Below are 21,625 nucleotides of genomic sequence, written 5' to 3'. Positions count from 1 at the left end.
CAACAACGTGCTATTCCCATTTTCAGGAACTAACAGGAACACAATTTTTATAAAATATAAAGATACGAGCCTAAAAAATACATTTTTCAATTTAGTTCAATATTTCACTTGTAAAATGCGCCATTTTTGATCGATTTCATTCATTTTTTGACCATTTTATTTGTCTGTCCAGTGCGCTAAAAATAGACATCATTTAACAACAGAAGGGACATAACTCGAGAAGACATTTAAGAAAATCTATTACACTGGTCAATGAGATCAACATATAAGAGATGTGGCTACAGTTACTTGATTGAGTACAACACACATGAAACATCAAAGACAGTCAATTTGGTCATGGTTCTTTTTATCTAACAATAGAGAACAGTGGGGAACTTTTGGCGAACTGTATCTATGGGTATTACATCTATGGTTTCAGCGATGATCCTTTTGTACTGGATTTTATACTGAATAAGATTAGTAAGTTAGTTATTAAGTACATCTTTTATCAGTGCACTCGACCGTAATCTACATCAACATCCGGTGAAAGGAAAAACGTGTTTTGTACAGCGATTGACTGCTTGAGATTGACTTATATATTCATTGTAAAGGTTTGCATTTATATTTTATGTATTACATTTATCTATTTATATATATGTAACACTCATAAACGTGTCCTTCCCCCCAAACGTGTCCGATTCCCCAAAACGTGTCCACATCGACGTCACTGAACTGCAAAACATATATGGGCGCCCAAACGTGTCCATTTTTCAACTTACCCCTAAACGTGTCCAATCTCCCAAATGTGTCCATATCAAGCGTTATTTGGCTATTGCTATTTCATTAATGATAATAATTTTACCATTTCATTAAAAAATAAAGATAAAGTCGTAAGGTCTTTTTTAAACCGGCAGTACAAGCTGGGTAAAAGTGAGGCCCCTCATGGGGGTCCTAGTAATCACATAATCACCATTTTTTTGCCAATATAATCACATAATCATTAAATATTTGCTTATCTTTAGTAATCAAATAATCATAAACTAAAAATACAGTCCTAGGTAATCAAATAATCATGAAATATTTGGCTTAATAATCAAATAATCATTAAAAAAACGGCCAAGTAATCACATAATCAAAAACCCCATGAGGGCCCTCAAAAGTGGGGGCGTCATTTCGTCTATGTCGTATGTAAATTATAAGCAAACATGTTTATATTAACTGTACATATACCTGGTCAAAATGTCCCTTTCTCTGCGCATTAGAACATTTATTTTCTCTCTAAATATGCATGAAACAATTGGACAATACGCAATCACCAGTTTAAAGTTAATTTATACACTAGAAATGTAAAATCATTAAAACTTGTATGTTCTCTCTAAATATGCATGACATACTTGCAACTGGACAATACGCAATCAATAGTTTAAAGTTAATTTATACACTACAACTGTAAAAACATTAAAACATTAAAACTTGTATGTGCTCTCTAAATATGCATGAAATACTTGCAACCGTTAAAATACGCAATCAACAGTCTAAAGTTAATAGATACAGTACAAATTTAATTTGCAATTAGTAAAAATACATTTTTATTGTGCCATTCTCATCTAGTGTCTGTTTATTTGAAAACAGAAGTCTGTTATATCATCTTATAAAATGTGCCTCGTCTAGGACACTTATCTATTTGTAACTACTCCTCTTCGCTAGAAACCGCAACTAAAACAGCAGTCCCTTTGTTCATAGCAGGATTGTTTCTGTAATCAACGATATCTTCTTTATTGTAATATTTGTAGCTGGTCATATCGTCCAGGGAGTTTTACTAAACAATTCCGCAGAATACATTTGTTCACTATCAAAGTACTGCGAGATACCAGTGTTGACAAATGAAGACTGGTTCCCGGTATGATAATACAGTTGTAAAACCTATCTAAATTTTTAACATGATGTCATTCAAGTAATGCATGAAATATTTGGCACTGGACGTTATGTTTAATCGTGTGTCTAAAGTGATGCTCGAAACCTAAAATTTATTAAAAATAACTGAATAACAGTTTATGATTTTATGAGCTTTTAAAATATCAGAAATGTTGAATAATTGGAAGTAAATAATGCTGAACGATCGCCGTCGGATTGATATAAAAGACATCACCGGAGTTTATAATAAACAAATAATTTACACAGTAAACACTTAATTCAACTACCTTTAATTATTTGTATGTTCGGTATTAATGAGCATGAAATACTTGCAACTGGACAATAAGCAATTTCAGTCAAAATTTAATTCATATGATACAGATTAAATTTGCAATTATGATAATCATTAACAACCGGCATTGAACAAACTAATACTAATAAATGGCTACCTCATCAATTGCTTCCCTCTTAATAGAATTGCCGTAAACGTTATCGATTTCATTTAGGACATACATGTATTAGCGCTAAAAGACGTGTGACTGAATTAAAGTATATAACTATGCGCAAGCCTTATTTTAGTATTATTTTTTTATCTGATAAAGTCATGCCGATAATAAGATACACAGTTTTCTCTGCTTTCAAATCTTTCTGTTTGAACCCGTCGAACTGGAACTTATCAATTATTGGTAATATTGATTATTTGGATAACAAAAGGTCCTGGAATGGAGTAATTTTTAATCAACAGCATTGTCCTATGTTAGTTATAAATAAAGTTGAATTATTTGATTCACTGTTTTATGTGTAATATTAATTATTTGGATAACAAAAGGTCCTGGAATGGAGTAATTTTTAATCAACAGCATTGTCCTATGTTAGTTATAAATAAAGTTGAATTATTTGATTCACTGTTTTATGTCATGCCCGATAACAAATTGAAAACGGTTCCTATATACACCTTATTTTTAGTCCAGATTTTTAGTATTCGTATTGTTATCTTAGAAAGTCTTACTGATTAAAATACTACGATAGGTAACAATTTGACAATGATTGAATTTAGTAGTGTCAACCCTGTGATTATGATCCGTGTATATAGCATAATCCTAAATGCACCGTTTGGTGGTGCACCTGTTAGATGCGGAACGTACAGATAAGGTTATAGGTAACAGGTGAATATACTATTGGTATCGGTATTGGACTCGACCCGGAACTTCTTAATTATTGGCAATATTAATTACGTGGAAAACAAAAGGGCCTGGAGTGGTGTAATTTTTAATCTACACCTTTGTACTATATTAGTTATATATAAAGCTGAATTCTTTGATTCGTCGTTTTTACGTGATGACGGCTGACAAATTGGACCTCGTAATTTTAGAATTATAGATGTTCATGATGTTTGTGTAACACCGCTTGAAGTTGTGGTTGCTATTAATGTAAAATAACATAGAAATTTTGAGAAAACAATAGCGATTGGGACAAATTTTGTGCATTAGAATAAGTGCTTTGTTAAACAAGTAAACCACGTCGTTATTATTTGAAAAATATTAAGATTAGTATCGTGTTGAGTTTTAACATTTGATTGAAATTTTGTGATTATTTAACACGCTTTGTGACACTTGTAAACTTAGTCTCGGATAAAGTTTGTACATTAGTATCACACCCTTCATACCCGACCCCATCCACAGACACACCCAAGGTCAAGGCCATCTTCGACTGGAACCGGATGTCCAATTTAAGAAAAACATTTTTTTGTTTTTTGTTTAAAAAGTAGTTTTGATTTATATATATATATTTTTACAAACTTTGAATTTACAGTAAAACTTTGTGAATTTGCATTGCGATTTATAGGGTAAGATACCCAACTGACATTTGGTTTAGGTGTCTGATTTTTTTTTTGTAAACAGGATTAGTTCGATTTAGTTTCACCGATACACATTGAACTTGTGTACACATATATACACATACGCACAGACACTTGCACTTATACCGCATTGAATATAGTGCTATATTGGTGTTTATATATATATGTATAAATATTGTGTGTTGTTTGTTGATACTTGGTAGACATATTGTATTATATACATGTTATACGTTGTATTGTAGTATATTGAATATTGTGTTGTTTTGTGTATGTTTACGAAAAGTACAAAAGGATCATCGCCCCGGGGGGGGGGGGGGGTCCGGGGGTTGGAACCCCCCTTTTTTTGACCGATCAATGCATTTGAATGGGAGCATATAAATGGACCCCCCCCCTTTACTCTGGGTTGGGACCCCACCTTTTTAAAATGGCTGGATCCGCCACTGGTTTATACATGTTATATGTTGTGATGATTTATGCTTAAACTTTTGTTATTGTTGTCTCTTGAGTTTATACACATTTAAATATAGTCCGAGATTACTCTGACGTCCAACGGCTGTTTTGCCAGACAAGCTGGGGCCGTGGGACGCCCCAGCTTGTCTGGCAAAACAGCCGTTGGACGTCAGAGTAATCTCGGACTAATTTAAATAATAATAATTTAAAAGGTTAAATTACTTTAACTTTATTTTAAATTAGAGTTTAAAATTTGATTTGAGTATTTAAAAGGGTTTTTTGAGAAGTTAAACATTAAATTACTTAATAATTGATACAAAATGACTTGACTGGTTTGAAGTTGAATAAAACCGTGCACTTGCATGTATCCTTATACTAACATCATAATTACCTAGTACCTTACACACCCTGCATACCTGATTGAAACTTTGAATTTCAGCTGATACTTATACGTCTACAGGTTCAGTTAGTTGTTTTCTTTTCGTGTGAAGGCTAGGTACAGGTTACATTGAGTGAAGTTAGGGTCCAGTCTATATTTTTTTGTACGTTTTACTAGATTCAGTACTTGTTACTTACGTGGATATTGAGAGCGTAGACCGTTTAGTCAGATTATATCGGTTATCGCGTTGCAGACTAATTTATTAAAGTTATAGATTTAGAGGTAAGTATACAGTGCTGATAATTCAGTTCATACATAGTTGCATTTTATTTTTAGACTTGTTGATCATTTGATTATTTGTACATATTTGATATTTGGTATAAGACATCGTCATGGCTAGTGGAGGCATGTCATCTACGTTGATATTTGGTATAAGACATCGTCATGGCTAGTGGAGGCAGTTCACCTACGAAACCAACCAGCCCAGGACTACCAGTCAGTCCTTCGTTGAAGGAATTATTACAATTCAAGATGATGATTGATACATTTGAAACTATGGGTCTCAAACCCAAAGGCAGTAACGCTAAAGAACTGAATGAATGGGTAAGTTATTTCAACGCAGAGAAGTTTTCTGAGAAGGAAATGAAACCAAGTAAGATGAGTTTGACACTACCATCAAAAGAAACAGTTCCGAAGTTGAAACCAGAGGAGAAACCAATACTAGTACAAGAAAAATCAACTACAGTATTTTCTCATCCGCCGAAAGTTCGATGCTTTTCGGGTGGAGACAACAAAGGAGATCTTCAATATGACATCTGGCGTTATGATGTTATAAGGATGATGCTCATGGACCCATCTTATAGAAAACAGCAAAAGGAATTTGCTATTCGACGATCACTTACAGGATCAGCAGCTAGATTAGTTATGCATCAGGGAATGGAGAAACCTATTGACCAACTAATGGAAGTATTATATCTAGATAGCGTATATGGAACCATAGACAACAAGGAACAATGCTAGTAGTACCTGATAGTAGATATAGCCAACATGTACCAGCTTTAATTTAAACTAGCATATTAGACACCATGATGTTTTACTTGAAAGAGGAACAGGGAGCAAGATTCTTGCAGAATGCCGCTTTAACAACACCATGGAATATGACATTTAGATGTTTAACTATGAGGGAAAGGGAGTTAACAAAGAGCAACAACAGAGTAGCTGTAATAAGAACATGTAAAAGAATAACCCTTCTTCCGAATACCACCACTGAAGTTTTTGGCTATTATGACAAAGAGATACCGTACAAAACAACACCATCTATTATTCAATCGACTATTTTGGCGGAAGATTACAAAGAAATTGACACAGAACCAACTGTTAGGAATTATCAGTATAAGAAAATGGAACACTTACAGTCAGATTATCTAATGTCACAACAAGAACCATAACCATACCACCAAAGGCCATTATTTGTAAAGTTCAACCAGTTACTATAGAAGCACAACCAACCGATACAAAGTAAAAAGATATGAAGTTACTTGAAGAAGTTGATATAACCCGAGTGACCTCACAAATGAACAACTAGAGGAAGGAACACAACTCATATTGAGATACACAGATATTTTTAGTAGAGGATATGATTTAGGACACACGAACAGAGTTAAACATCGAATAGATCTGCTTGATGAGACTACATTTAAACACCGATACAGAAGAATTCCACCGGTCAATGTATGATGAAGTTAGATCTCATTTAAGACAATTTTTGGACATGGGAGTTATTAGACCATCACTTTCACCATTTGCATAAGCCATTGTCATTGTTAGAAAGAAGAATGGACAGCTAAGAATGTGTATGGACTAGTAAACATGATAGTGACGAACTAAGGACAGAAGAGCTATTACTTAGATTGCTGTGCAGGCAATAAATTCTTCTCTGTCGTCGATATGAAGTCCGGTTATCATCAGGTGGAGATTTTGGAAGACCATAAGGAGCGTACTGCATTCTTAATGGGACCGCTTGGCTTTTACGAGTTTAACAGGATGCCTTTTGGACTTACGAACTCTCCAGTAACATACCAGAGACTGATGGAGGATTGCATTGCATATTACAACCTGAAAAATATGTTGCATCTTTATTGTTGATATCATCATTTATGGTAGGACGTATGAAGAGCACTTGCAGAATTTACACTTGGTATTCGAGAGGATAAGATAGGCCAATCTGAAGCTTTCACCCAGGGGTCTAAATACAACACAAACAACATTTTCCAAAAGACCAAGAGGAGTAAAAAGTATATTTTAACAAAACACATTTGACAAACAGGTCGAACAACGGATGTCCTTAAACCTGCTGACTGCCATTGACGATTGCCAAATAAATTGATCACGAGATGTAACATGGATCTTAACTATTATTTCAATGCCAAACAGAAAACAATTAACTTGCGGAGAAGAAGGTATACCAAAAAAATGAGGTGCAAAGATTTGTACACCATATCTGCATTTCGATAATAACTTACCTCAACAATGCTCAATTCAGGATAGACCCTCTAAATTTAAAGAGTCGAAATAGGATGAACGGATCATATATTGATATATATACTAATTTTGAATATGAATCAAAACAAATAGATAAAATTGTAGATAGTGTCTGAGAATAAGGTTATTTGATAGTGCATTTCTTTTAGACAATAAATGAAAATAAAAAAATAAAAAGTTAACCACCTGAGCTTTATGCCGTGTGGTGTTCTACTTTTAGATAAAGGCAACAGTAGTATACCGCTGTTCAAAACTCATAAATCCATGGACAAAAAACAAAAACGGGGTAACAAACTAAAACCGATGGAAACGCATTAAATATAAGAGGAGAACAACGACATAACACTAAAATGTAACACACATAGACAAAATTCCACGAGAATAACAAATATAACATATATATATAACATCAAAACCAAATACCTGAATTTGGGATAGACAAGTACAGTGACACGTCTTATCGCAATGTGAATTTACACTCAAAAATAAGAGAAAACAAACGACACAACGTTATAATGTAATACACACAGAAACGAACTATAATATAACAATGGCCATATTCCTGACTTGGTACAGGGCATTTTTAAAGGAAAAAATGGTGGGTTGAACCTGGTTTTGTGGCATGCCAAACCTCGCACTTATATGGCGAACATATTATATTAAAAAGATAGAAAACGTCCTCAGCTCTAACTCTAACGATGAACAATTTTATGTAAAGCTAAATTACTTAAGTTAACTATTACGTTGTGTATTATGACAGGTCTAAATACACTTTAAAGACCGAAGAAAGTGTTTGAATAATTCAAATACAACGTGAAATATCATTCGCGTTATGCAATCAATCTGTTTAACAATGTGCCGTAGTTTTCATGTAATTCTTAAATAGATAAAATATAGTTGTTTCATTGGCAATCATATAATATCTATAATTATTTTAAATCGCAGAAAAAGATCTGGTCATGCTTTCCAGTGACTACCATCTTGTCAGTTATTTCATAAGAACGTTTTTGGTGGGTTTGTTTTTTTGGCACAAAACAAGATATCCCTCATAACGAAGACACGTCGTAAAATAAAGTATAATCTAAAAGTTACTGTTGAATGATATTCATAGATTTATTATGTGCGGTTGTTGGACTTTGATCTTATCATATAACTGTATAATTAATTCAATTGTTTTTTTTATCAAACTTTACTATTGATTTTTGACAGATTAATTGAATTTCATCTATAGCACTACCACTTCAGTGAAATGGCTAGTGCAGCTAAATCGTCATTTACCAATTATGCTCGTCTTGGGTGTGCAGCACAAAGTGAACTACCAAACGTTCTTCAGAAGCTACTTACCATTAAAGAGCCACCTCACTTGTTGTCTATGCATGTTAATGCAAACAAATCTTTATCACGGTATTTAAGAGCACATGAATGGAAACAGATCACTGGTGTACAGTTAAATGGCTATAGAAATCTAGATATATCATTATGCTACAAGTTAATTCGAAATCTAAATTTGGTTCCTCCTCCAACTCAAGGGTGGGATTTCCCAGCAGACCCGACACCATTGGAGCTAACTGTTGGCGACGATATTGAGCGTATTCGAAGGAAACGTAATGAAGTTCTTCACCGGGGCAATATACTGGTAACAGACCAGGAATTAACGGATTACTTCACAATCTTCAAATCCATATCCGGAAGGCTAGAAATATACCTCGGAACAGCAAAGAATGAGTTTGTGTCGACATTTGAGCATTTAGAATCATGTTGCATGGACATAGAAACAGAAAAGATGTATTTGGAAAATCTGGAAATCCTTATGAAAAATGAAAATACATTTAAAGAACAAATTTCCCTGGTGAAAAATACAGTTCAGATGATCGAAGAACAAGGTACGCATAATTTTTACTTTGTATGATGCTACGACTCTTTTACATTGAGCATGCTTCATTGTAAATATAAATAATGTGACTGAATGTTCTTGTGCTTCTTCGTTACATTTGTTGTTTGTATAGTGATTTAGATGATAACACAATGTTGACTGCTGTACCCCTATTTTTTTACCTTTTTACCTATTGTGTCTGTTTGTTTTGTTCACGCATCGGTGACAATATAATGGAATTTGATGCGACTGTCATACAAGTGAGAGGTTTAGCTAGATATAAAACCAGGTTCAATCCACTATTTTCTACATTTGAAAATGCCTGTACCAAGTCAGGAATATGACAGTTCTTGTCCATTCGTTTTTGATGCGTTTTGTTATTTGATTTTGCCATGTGATTATAGACTTTCACCTTGATTTTCCTCTGAGTTCAGTATTTTTGCGATTTTACTTTTTTCTTTCATACTGAACTCGTCTTAAAATATTTATCACACCATTTATATTTATTTTTTTTAAAAGTGAAAGCTTAAAATTGAGTGACATTAGAAAAAAAAAATGTAATAAGAATAAGTTCGTTTTACGTGATTTTCATGGTTAGTCTGAAATACATTTGGATTTTATGGTCTTATGCATATGTCAGATTTTTTATGGTTGTAAAATTTAATTCACTTTTGCTACGTGATGACTTCATCAAGATTCTGTTTATTGATCACAGTACATTTTGAGATAAAATTTTCCCTTTAATGATCAAAAACTCATTGAAAATATACGAAGACAACCTGCAAGCTAGTTTTCGTTACTTGAATAATACGAATAGTTTTCTTTTTTAGAACAAGATTTAAAAATTACACTGAATGAACATAAGGTAAGTATTCAGTCACTTGACAACGACATAAAGAATACAGCAAGTAAATGCAAAAGTGGAACAGAGACATTGGAAAAGGTTACAGAACAACATCAGCAGAACATTAAGACTTTAGAACAGAGTACCTGTTCACAAATCTTGAGGATCAAAGCACTAGAAGATGTCACTGAAAAAAATGATTACAAGACTGAGAATTTAAATGCTAAAACTGACGACCATGAAGTCAAAATAGAAAATTTAGAAGTTTCAGTTGATGAGCATGAAATAAAAATAGAAAACTTGGAAGACACAACAGACGAACATCAAAATATGATCGGATCATTAGAAGATCTCACAGACCAACACCAGGGTAAGATCGGTACATTGGAAGAACAGACAAATCAACACAGGGATCGAATAGTGGAGTTAGAAGAACATACGACTGTACACACAGAACAGATAGGAACACTGAAAGAAATTACAGACACTTCACATGAAAATATAAAAACATTGAACAAAAGAACAGACGTACATCAGGACAAGATAGAAACATTAGAAATGGACAATTTAACACAGGAAGAAAAAGGTAAAATTAATAGTTGATATTTAAGCTGTTATATTTTCTAACGAAGATGAATTGTGATTCATTATTTGTAGGTCACTGTCAACTGTATTTTTCTTGAATAATAAACATTATTTGACTTAAATGATAATGAAAACAGATTGTCAACAAGTTTAGATACTGCCTTTGTCCTTTAAATATGCTGTCTATGCATTTTTCACATAACATGTAATTGCATGTAAAAAAAAACCATCATTAGAGAAGTTAACTAATCACATTCTCACATCTTTTTAACCTGTGTGCAAGATTTAGTAACCATGTAACCTCCAGTTTCCAAAATATTTTATAGAACCCCCAAAACATAATGGTGCTTTGAAATACCAAAGATATATGTTTATGACTAAAACAAATTGACTGCAATAAATGTAGAATTAATTACCTACAAATGTCAAATTCAAGGAAATATTTCATTTCGACCTATTTTAGGATTTAGTGGTATTACACTTTAATAACTCACTATGTGGTATATGTTTTGCTCATTGTTGAGGGCCGTATAGTTGTATATTTTTGCGTCATTTGGTCTCTTGAGGAGACTTGTCTCATAGGCAATTATACCCCATCTTAATTTTATATATTAATCTTAATATCATTTACTATAGTATAAACTGATATTCAGTAGGAAGAACGACAACTCTTAATATTTTAACTTATCAAATTAATCCTGAGCTAAGTTTTGAGATATGATGTGTACTGTTTTGACGATTGTAAGGTAAAAGGTCTGTTGTTGTAATGTTGTTCTGAGAGGTCAGAGGAAATATCATTATTAAAAATAGGGATTTACATTAGCAATGCACTCATAATACATTTTGTAATTGACAATGTAACATATACATTATTCTAATACCAAACACATCGATATTTATTGAAACTTGCGTGACGGTAATTAATCAAATATATTTATATCAGCACGCCATATTTAAAGGTCAATATCTCAAGTTTTAAGATAATACTTTTACGTCATCCGGATAACAACGTTTAACAAAATGCAGTATAGTTACGTCTGTTGTCTGATAGGTAAAAATAACTTAGTTCGTTTGAAATACATTCCCAGACTGAGTACTACATTTTATTAAACATTTAAACATAATTTAAATTTTCCGTTATTTTCAATTTATTTCCAAACCATGGGAGACTCTCTATTACTTATTTTACTATGTCTTGAACTTTAAAACTGCTCTTCAATGTATTTTAGAGCAGTACAAAATAAATCAGGAATATCATAAGAAGAAAAAGATGGAGTCAATATATACTGCGATTGATTTGGCACAGGAACAATATAAAAACGAGTTGGCGCTTTTTCAACAAACTACTACTGAAAAGGCAACTTCAAATGCAAATAAAATAGATGCATTGTCAGATCAAATAAAGGCTGCATTAGAAGACATGAATTTAGTTGAATCTCTTTCTGCGGAATTTAACGCATTTGTTGAAAATATGACAAGAGAAACACAAGAAGCTTCAGAGATGGCGCTGCAACGATCCCAACAGCATCAAACTCATATGTCAAATTTAAGTCGTGAACTTCGAGAGACAATGTTAGACCAACCAGTTTTGTCAGACGATCATATAGCGTTGAAAACAACGGACAGTCCCAAAGGTAACTATATATGAAATAGTTATATATCATATGTATATGGGTTTTATATCTATGATTCATACGTAAGATTTCGAAGGTATCAGATAAGGGGGTGAATAAAGTTTCCCATAACTCAGGAACAGTCTCCCTAATTGTCATCACACAAAACTTGTTAAACCCCGCTGTATTTTTGCGCCTATCCCAAATAGGGAAGCCAGCCTCCGGGTTTGTCATTATCTGGCTGCATTTAAGACTCGTTGGTAGCCTTGGAAAGTTTTCTGCTTTTCGTTTAGATTGTTGTCTCCTCGACACATTATCCGTTTCCATTCTTTGTTCTATCTAACAGACACAGTAGGTGAAAATTGATTTCACCTGAAACAATATGTTTTTATAAAATTATCCCGGTAAAATTTTTGACCAAAATTATGATTTAATGAACTAACTTCTTTCCAGTAGTGTGTCGTTGTATTACTATATAAAATTGTATAGATCCCATTTCAATTTTTCGCGATAAAACGAAATGTTTGGTACACGTATAGTGTTGATTATATGCTGGTGGTGTTCCATGTTTAACAATGGTTGTGTCTATTTCTTCTATTTTTTTATTTGTTTCTGTAGTGTTTCAGAATCAAACAGACCTAAATGCCGTCTTAATGGGTATAGTATTTATTTCAACTGGCCCATAACAGAACCCAATTTGAAAGTTTCATGACGTATTTCACTGTTAAACAGCCCTTTAACCAATACGCTCATTTGTAATGTTTTTGTTTTGTTTTTTTTATCTTTGCAGGTGTTAACAATGATGCAGCATAAACTTTGTATCTAGAAAAGAAATTATGTTTGTAAATATGGAGATGTATTTAAATTAATGCTCGGAAACATACCATATGACTTTAAATGCTGCTATTTTCATTGATGGTACTGATTTCTAATTGGTAACATATTACACTTTTCTAACCCATAAAAACATAACTCTAACCTCATACTCCAAACGTGTTATGTATGCGCTTAAACGACTTGGCACACAGTGAATACATGGAATAGTTATCTTTGAAACGATTCCCAAAGTTTGTAAGCTGTTAGCAGTTTTATTTTTAATTAAAGTTCAAAGAAAGTTGACAATACTGCCGTTACAAGAAAAAAAGGGGTCAATGGTAGTTTATTTTGCTATCGCTGTGCGCATTTGTAACCTTATTATTCTGTATGTTATGTGTAAATGCTACATGTTTACCTTACAAAAACATTAATGGTGCTAATTTTACTTATTTTCTCAATTCACTCTGTTCAACCGAAAATAAATTATTTATATACTCTAGGCTCCTTATTAATTTCCTAACGACAACCTAATACCAACCACGAAAAATAATACGTATGGATACAGCATAGCGATATCTGTAGGGCTGAATCTGTAGAACACCCAATTGCAGGATAAAATGAATTAAAAGAAGTATGCCAAATACAACTTTTTTTTATTTTGAACAAACAACGCAGTATAATTCAAGTTTGTCATGATAAGGTGGGCAAGGAAGTGCGCCACATTTGGTACCAACCATATAAAGGAGATGGCCGTTGTCGTTGCGCTCTCCACTCGGAATGTATTCCGGTTGCACGTCAACGCAGATAAATGAAGATGCTTTGCACGAAGAACATCCGGAAGCTAAATATCCATAATACTCATTTTGCCATCCAGCGTAACAAGTTTTACGTCCAGGGATCATTAATGAGGAAGAACTGTTCGGATTGCGACAAACAGCGCATGGCACATCCTCGTCGAGAGATTTCGTTCCAAAGGAATTTTCTTGGTATTCTGTACCGTATATGAATGAACTTCCAGGGGTAGTTCGATTACTTAGTTCAGGATCGTTTGGGAGACACAGTGTATTAGACGGTCCTCCATAGTAGGAACCTTGGTTGTATACGTTCCCAGCAGCATAACCTTAACCATAATGAAAAAATGAGAAGTTTAACAAGAAACCAAAATGACACAGAAATTAGCAATATATATGTCACCGCCGTACGCCTTCAACAATGAGCAAAGCCCATACCGCATAGTCAGCTATAACTAGCCCCAAAATGACAATGTAAAACAATTCTAACGAGAAAACTAACGGCCTTCATTTATTTTTAAAAAATGAACAGTTCCTTTACAAAACAAATCTGATAATCACCAAATAATGTTGAAAGTCTAATCTAAATATTGACAGGTTTAACCTTTCAAAAAAGGTATGAAGTGTTTAGCAGTACCATAAAATTAAGTCGTATTTGTTATTTGGTGTGACTTTACGAAAAAAACAAGTAAATTTGTATTAATTTTTTTTCTTCAAATTTTCAATTTGTTTTAAGTGTTTCGGTTTCACTTTTATTTGTTGTATACTACAAAATATGACCTACATAAAGGGAAATTTTCCAACATACAAGCCTTTTTATCACGGTGTGTTAGTTGTATCATTTTGAATCATATCACATTTCCTATATTTCCTTCTTTTCTTCACATAGTTGGATAAATAAATGTATTAACGTCCAGCGGCATATACTACATTCACATCATGACAACAACATGCTATTGTTGATTAACATTATACGGCACTCGTTCTATTTGAGCAGTCAAAATACGTTGACTGTATATTTCTATGTCATATACAGTCACTGACCCGATATCACTTTTCCTCATGAATATTTAAATAGAAGTTGCCGAAATAATATTTAATTATTCATACGACCTCTGCAACCTGTTCTTGTTTCCAATGCATACAACGATGCGTGGAACGACGCAGCCTTGTTCAAGTTTTGCAATTATTTGAAAAAAACTATATCATTTCAAGTTAATATTTTTTGTTTGCATGCAACCTTTAAATATTATGTTTTATGCTTATGGCTGATATTTAAGTCCATACTCAAGCAATTTCGTTCATCATCGAGTGTGGGGTTCAACAGGTAATGTACATTTCATTGTGTTGTATATTTTTCCGCGAGCATGATATGAGGCCTTTTTAAATGGGATTTCACCAATATTTAAATCAAATATATAACCTTAACGCATTAAACAACAATTGGAATTTTTTTTTTTATATTGCAGTATAAAGACAATAATAGTGCATTGACTTGACATATCAACGATATAAAGATCGGCCCGAAACGGGGAATTAGCTCGGCATTTCCCTGTCTCTAAGCCTCATCCTTATATCGTTGATATGTCAAGTCAATGCACTATTATCTAAGCCTCATCCTTATATCGTTGATATGTCAAGTCAATGCACTATTATTGTCTATATAATAGTGCATTGACTTGACATATCAACGATATAAGGATGAGGCTTAGAAACAAGGACATTTTCAATTTATTATTTGATTTAAATATTGGGAAACTTCCCCTTTCATAAGAAGGCCTTATATCATACAGGCTGAGAAATATACAATACGGAGAAATATACAACACGATGAAATGTACATTACCTGTTAAAATTCGCAGTCGATGGTGAACGAAGTTGTTTGAGAATGAACTAAAATATCATCAAGAAGCACAAAATGTGGTGATTTGTAGTTTGCAAACCAAAATTATTAACAAGTGAAATATGTTTTTTTCTTCTAAAAATTGCAGAAGAAATAAGTTAAAGTCGTTGTATACATTGGAAACAAGAACAGGTAGAATAGGTCGTATGACTTATTAATTATGATTTCTGCAATTTCTATTTAAATATTCATGATGAAAAGTGATATCAGGTCAGTGACTGTATATGACATAGAAATATACGGTCAACGCATTTTGACTGCTAAAATAGAGTGAGTGCAGTATAAGAGAAATAACATTGCTTTACCGTCAAAAAAATGTTCCCGTGTCACACTCAAAATCATATTTATTTTATCAAGAAATTTTAAATATCAATTATATCGAAATATCACCAAAGAAATATAACAAAAGCATCAGAGATTTTACATGAAAAATTTAATTAAATCAAGAAGATTTTTCTATACAAATCCTTGATTTGATGCAACATTTCCATATATACATCATCCGCCATTTTTAAAAATCCCAAAATATTCACTTTTTTAAATCGATTTTTGACAGAAATTAAACTGTTTTGAATAGTATTTTCGCCAGATAAGGCAGATATATGTTTTAATATACTCAATTGATATGCAAAGTTTTAATTTTATTAACGGAATTACTGTATTTGCTGTGCAAGTGACATTGGTATCGGTACATTTAGCATTGAGTCAACGGAGAAAAATGAGAAAAAGTACATGTTTTTACGAGGCTAAAATGACCAGATTTTAATCAAAAATTAAACTGTTAAGACCGATATTGTTTGATAGAAATATGTTTGAATATCAATGATTGATTTGCAAACGTTAGAAAACTGGTCAGGTTAATGAGAAAAATGATCTTTATTGAAGCACCTGTGCATTTTATATGGGGCAATATAATACAAAATGGCGGCTTGTACACGTCACAAAAGTCACGTGATGTCTGACTTGGTTGGATATGACTAGATTGGTATTAAAAGTAGGCTATAACATATAAGTTCACAAAGAGACAGGTTTTGTTATACCCCATTTATTGGCATTATGTTTTCTAGTTACACATGTTCCCTATGATAATTATGATCTTTCTAATTTTAATGCCTTATTAGAGTTTTATCCCATTCCACGGTCCACTGAACATAGAAAATGATAGTACGAAAACACATTATTGTTTATTAATTTAAATTTTTCATATTTTCTTCTCTTTTGTTAATTCAATTTACTTACATACCTGAGTACACTATTTCTGCATTTGAAGGACATCTACTTCTTCCCCATCGAACATACGTTGAACCATGGGCTATAAAATGCAGTAATTTAATCTGACCACATAGTTTATTATATTCTATTTATTTCCCGAGCAACCACCACCCTCTCCACGCACACTTTTTTGTTTTTTATTTTATTTTTAGCTCACCTGGCCTAAAAGGCCAAGTGAGCTTTTCTCATCACTTGGCGTCCGGCGTCCGTCGTCGTCCGTCGTCGTCCGTCGTCGTCCTCCGTCGTCCGTCGTCGTCCGTCGTCCGTCGTCGTCGTTAACTTTTACAAAAATCTTCTCCTCTGAAACTACTGGGCCAAATTAAACCAAACTTGGCCACAATCATCATTGGGGTATCTAGTTTAAAAAATGTGTCCGGTGACCCGGCCAACCATCCAAGATGGCCGCCATGGCTAAAAATAGAACATAGGGGTAAAATGCAGTTTTTGGCTTATAACTCAAAAACCAAAGCATTTAGAGCAAATCTGACATGGGGTAGAATTATTAAACAGGTGAAGATCTATCTGCCCTGAAATTTTCAGATGAATCGGATAACCCGTTGTTGGGTTGCTGCCCCTGAATTAGTAATTTTAAGGAAATTTTGCTGTTTTTGGTTATTATCTTGAATATTATTATAGATAGAGAAAAACAGTAAACAGCAATAATGTTCAGCAAAGTAAGATTTACAAATAAGTCAACATGACTGAAATGGTCAGTTGACCCCTTTAGGAGTTATTGCCCTTTATAGTCAATTTTTAACCATTTTTCGTAAATCTTAGTAATATTTTACAAAAATCTTCTCCTCTGAAACTACTGGGCCAAATTAATCCAAACTTGGCCACAATCATCTTTTGGGTTAGTAGTTTGAAAAATATGTCCGGTGACCAGGCCATCAAACCAAGATGGCCGCCATGGCTAAAAATAGAACATGGAGTAAAATGCAGTTTTTGGCTTATAACTCAAAACCCAAAGCATTTAGAGCAAATCTGACATGGGCTAAAATTGTTTATCAGTTCAAGATCTATCTGCCCTGAAATTTTCAGATGAATCGGACAACCCGTTGTTGGGTTGCTGGCCCTGAATTAGTAATTTTAAGGAAATTTTGCTGTTTTTGGTTATTATCTTGAATATTATTATAGATAGAGATAAACTATAAACAGCAATAATGTTCAGCAAAGTAAGATTTACAAATAAGTCAACATGACTGAAATGGTCAGTTGACCCCTTTAGGAGTTATTGCCCTTTATAGTCAATTTTTAACCATTTTTCGTAAATCTTAGTAATCTTTTACAAAAATCTTCTCCTCTGAAACTACTTAGCCAAATTAATCCAAACTTGGCCACAATCATCTTTTGGGTTAGTAGTTTGAAAAATGTGTCCGGTGACCCAGGCATCCAACCAAGACGGCCGCCATGGCTAAAAATAGAACATGGGGTAAAATGCAGTTTTTGGCTTTATAACTCAAAACCAAAAGCATTTAGAGCAAATCTGACATGGGGTAAAATTGTTTATCAGGTCAACATTTATCTGCTCTGAAATTTTTAGATGAATCGGACAACCCGTTGTTGGGTTGCTGACCCTGAATTAGTAGTTTTAAGGAAATTTTGCTGTTTTTGGTCATTATCTTGAATATTATTATTGATAGAGATAAACTGTAAACAACAATAATGTTCAGCAAAGTAAGATTTACAAATAAGTCAACATGACCGAAATGGTCAATTGACCCCCTTAGGAGTTATTGTTCTTTATAGTCAATTTTTAACAATTTTAATAAAATTTGTAAATTTTTACTAACATTTTCCACTGAAACTAATGGGCCAAGTTCATTATAGATAGAGATAATTTTAAGCAGCAAGAATGTTCAGTAAAGTAAGATGTACAAACACATCACCATCACCAAAACACAGTTTTGTCATGAATCCATCTGCTTCCTTTAATATTCACATAGACCAAGGTGAGCGACACAGGCTCTTTAGAGCCTCTAGTTTTATTTAGGTGTGGTTTGTGCTCCACAAACGTGTTCCTGTGTACTGTTTGGAAATAATTTGTTTGTCTTTTTCTTATTGTGTTGTTCTCATTCGATTTACACTATTCGGTAATGCATCATACAAATAGCTATTATTAAAATGAATTAATAACTTGTTTCGAGACAATTTAGATCAATGACAATCAGGAAATAACAAGAATGACCCCAGTCATATGGCAAGCCAAAGTGGACAAAAAGAGCTATTTTCTAATATTAGAAAATCATTTTCTAATATTAAAAAAGAAAAACACTATTTATTAATATTAAAAAATGATTTTCTAATATTAAAAAATGATTTCTTAATATTAAAAAATGAATTTCTAATATTAAAAAATCATTTATTAATATTAGAAATTCATTTTTTAATATTAGAAAATCGAAAGTAATTTCTTATATTAGAAATTCATTTTCTAATATTAATAAATGATTTTTTAATATTAGAAATTCATTTTTTAATATTAAGAAATCATTTTTTAATATTAGAAAATCATTTTTTAATATTAGAAAATGATTTTTTAATATTAGAAAATGATTTCTTAATATTAGAAAATGATTTTTTGTCCACTTTGGCTTGCCATACAGTCTACTTTTACTGACATTTCACAAAAAATTCAAGAGTAAGATTTGCAGTAATATCTAAATGTAAAAGTAATGATTTCCTTCTGTTAACATATCTTATCTGTTATCATGTTTCTGTGTTTCGATGAAAGTTGGACTCAATTATGTTAACAAAAGACAACTGACTGAAATCTTACATTCTGAGTTCAGAATGTATCTAATATGAATTGTCTAGTACATAAAAATTGAACGGTGGTAAAATTTAGTTTGTGAATATATATAAACTGTACGTAGGCAGACTGAGGTTTTCATCACGTGATCTAAACGACAGTGTGCTCTTTCTTTGTGACGTAATCAATCAGGATCGATTTTTACATATAGATTATTCTTTAAGGTATTCGACCCATAATAAAGATTTATGGAAAATTTTCCGGAGTTTACCGAGGTGTCAATTTTTACAACACCACCTCGGTATTTTCCGCCTAGTAAGCGAAAGTATAGTTATTATTTTTAAAATGATGATTAAAATATGAATACAAACGTTTAAAGAAAACAGACACTTCTTCTATTTTTACTACATGTAATTCAAACTTTAAATGTTCAGTGTTTCAGTCAGGAAGATTAAATTAAAGATAAAGCTCGCCTTCGCGTCGGGGTGTTGTCTATTTGGCACATTCCCCGTTTCCATTCTCAATTTTATTAAATGCAATTGACTTAGAGTGATAGCTATATTGAGAATGCATTCTAAGAAGTAGACGAAATATTTGATATTTTTTCAACAATTAATAGACACAAGTAGAAAGTAGATAGAAGATAGAAGTTAAAGAAATATAAGTAATTATAATAGTTTTTGGTGTAGCGGTTTGTGTTTTTGTCCTTTCGAATTTTCCCCATTTTTCGAATATTTTCATCCTTTTTTATTGTATCTTACTTGTTTGTGCCGTCCTCATCTTTTCGGCAGCTAGATCAGCGTTCACAGTTTGCAAGGTACCATTTACAGTTGTTACCAGATGTGTCAGGCCTTGAACAGTCGGATGTAAGTTTCTGTATGGATTTCTCCATTTTAAGTAGTCTGGCTGCTGAAACATCCGGATCATTCAGCAATAGTCTTTTATTGTCAATTTCTTCCCCATTCGCAAATTGAACACACAATGTTAAAACAAAGACTAGGATTTGGTTTGCCATTTTACTGATAGTAATGTTTATCTTTACTGTGATATCTGACATGTGCATAGTTCAAGGCACTATATGTAGATAAGAAATTCACTATAGATCTAGATTGGCATATCAATGTTTTACATGTTTTTACAATGAAATTAAACATGCAAGTAACGTTCTAATTCTCCCATGGGCTGGTCCAGGGCTTAATATTAGAAAACAGAATGAATACCTCCGTGTGGTTCTTGTTGAAAACAAATTTGGATGGTTTTACGCGTCTGGCCTTCTAAATTATAATCCTGGTACCTTTGATAACTAATTATACTAAAAAATGATAAATAAATACAAACTTGTGTGTCTATTAATTCCATAAATACCATCACAAGTAGACAATAACCCATTTCAACATGATACAGATTGACCTGTATAAGGAGCATCAAAAAGGAAGATGGTGGGATACTGAAAGAAACAAAAATGGAAATGTCAGAATAAAAGAAATTTGTCTTTCCTGTGTATGACCTGTCGAGTAAGGCGTTACAGAAAATTTGAAAAAAGAAGACAATTAGAAAGCAAACAGGATTCAGAGACAAATGCGCATTAGAAATATAACCAATTTAATGACGAGAGCACAAACAAAAGAAAATAACAAAGACAAGATAATTGAAAACAATTTCATGATCCTTTACTCAAAATAATAACTTTTAATAATAAAAGTACATCAGGTGAAACAACAGTAGTCCTTGAAAAAGAAAAGTGGAGTAATGAATGGTGACTATAATTTTGTGGACCTGGCGATATAAAGGTAGCCTTACCAGTTGACTTAAGGAAGATCTTCTTTGACTCAATTCGTTAGAGCGCTGCATTTAGATCCCAAGATTGGGGGTTATAATCCCGCTGTTACCATCCAATGATTTTACAACATCTCATATTGGTATATACGAGTGTATATAAGTACCTGGCAGTTTAATATGGTCATGAGGGTTGACCGGTTCATAGGATGACCAGGTTGGCGTGCAGGGAACTGGCCAAATGATTTCCGTGTTGATGTCTCGGGGATGTACAGTAGT

The 21,625-nt window shown here is 33.0% G+C and overlaps 1 protein-coding gene and 1 long non-coding RNA gene across 3 annotated transcripts; one reads left to right on the top strand and one right to left on the bottom strand.

Annotated features, from left to right (window-relative positions):
- The first annotated feature begins 247 nt into the window (after positions 1 to 247).
- On the top strand, positions 248 to 13,349 carry LOC143044262 (uncharacterized). Of its 2 annotated transcripts, none has more exons than XM_076216191.1 (5): positions 248 to 459; positions 8,331 to 9,004; positions 9,825 to 10,424; positions 11,653 to 12,057; positions 12,827 to 13,349. In XM_076216191.1, the coding sequence occupies exons 2-5, from the start codon at positions 8,371 to 8,373 to the stop codon at positions 12,847 to 12,849; spliced, it is 1,662 nt and encodes a 553-aa protein (XP_076072306.1). In that variant the 5' UTR covers positions 248 to 459; positions 8,331 to 8,370; the 3' UTR covers positions 12,850 to 13,349. The 2 variants fall into 2 exon arrangements, with proteins under 2 accessions (XP_076072306.1, XP_076072305.1); XM_076216190.1 differs by lacking the exon at positions 248 to 459 and adding an exon at positions 490 to 590.
- Positions 13,350 to 13,486: 137 nt separating this feature from the next.
- On the bottom strand, positions 13,487 to 20,627 carry LOC143044263 (uncharacterized). Its single transcript, XR_012968612.1, has 3 exons — positions 20,332 to 20,627; positions 16,790 to 16,858; positions 13,487 to 13,972 (listed from the first exon to the last, which is right to left on the bottom strand). It is a non-coding gene; the product is annotated as an uncharacterized LOC143044263 (long non-coding RNA).
- Positions 20,628 to 21,625: the final 998 nt, after the last annotated feature.

Source organism: Mytilus galloprovincialis, chromosome 9 (genome assembly GCF_965363235.1).
Source record: "Mytilus galloprovincialis chromosome 9, xbMytGall1.hap1.1, whole genome shotgun sequence".
Classification (NCBI taxonomy): domain Eukaryota; kingdom Metazoa; phylum Mollusca; class Bivalvia; order Mytilida; family Mytilidae; genus Mytilus; species Mytilus galloprovincialis.
Note: the sequence above shows the minus strand (reverse complement) of the source record. Positions and strands in the feature narration are given on the sequence as shown.

What these genes read in the sequence shown, in the direction of transcription:
- LOC143044262 (XM_076216191.1), top strand. Translation starts at nt 8,371, where the DNA reads ATGGCTAGTGCAGCTAAATCGTCATTTACCAATTATGCTCGTCTTGGG. An exon ending in TCAGATGATCGAAGAACAAG is followed by an intron (nt 9,005 to 9,824) that starts GTACGCATAATT and finishes TTTCTTTTTTAG; the next exon opens with AACAAGATTTAAAAATTACA. An exon ending in AACAACGGACAGTCCCAAAG is followed by an intron (nt 12,058 to 12,826) that starts GTAACTATATAT and finishes TTATCTTTGCAG; the next exon opens with GTGTTAACAATGATGCAGCA.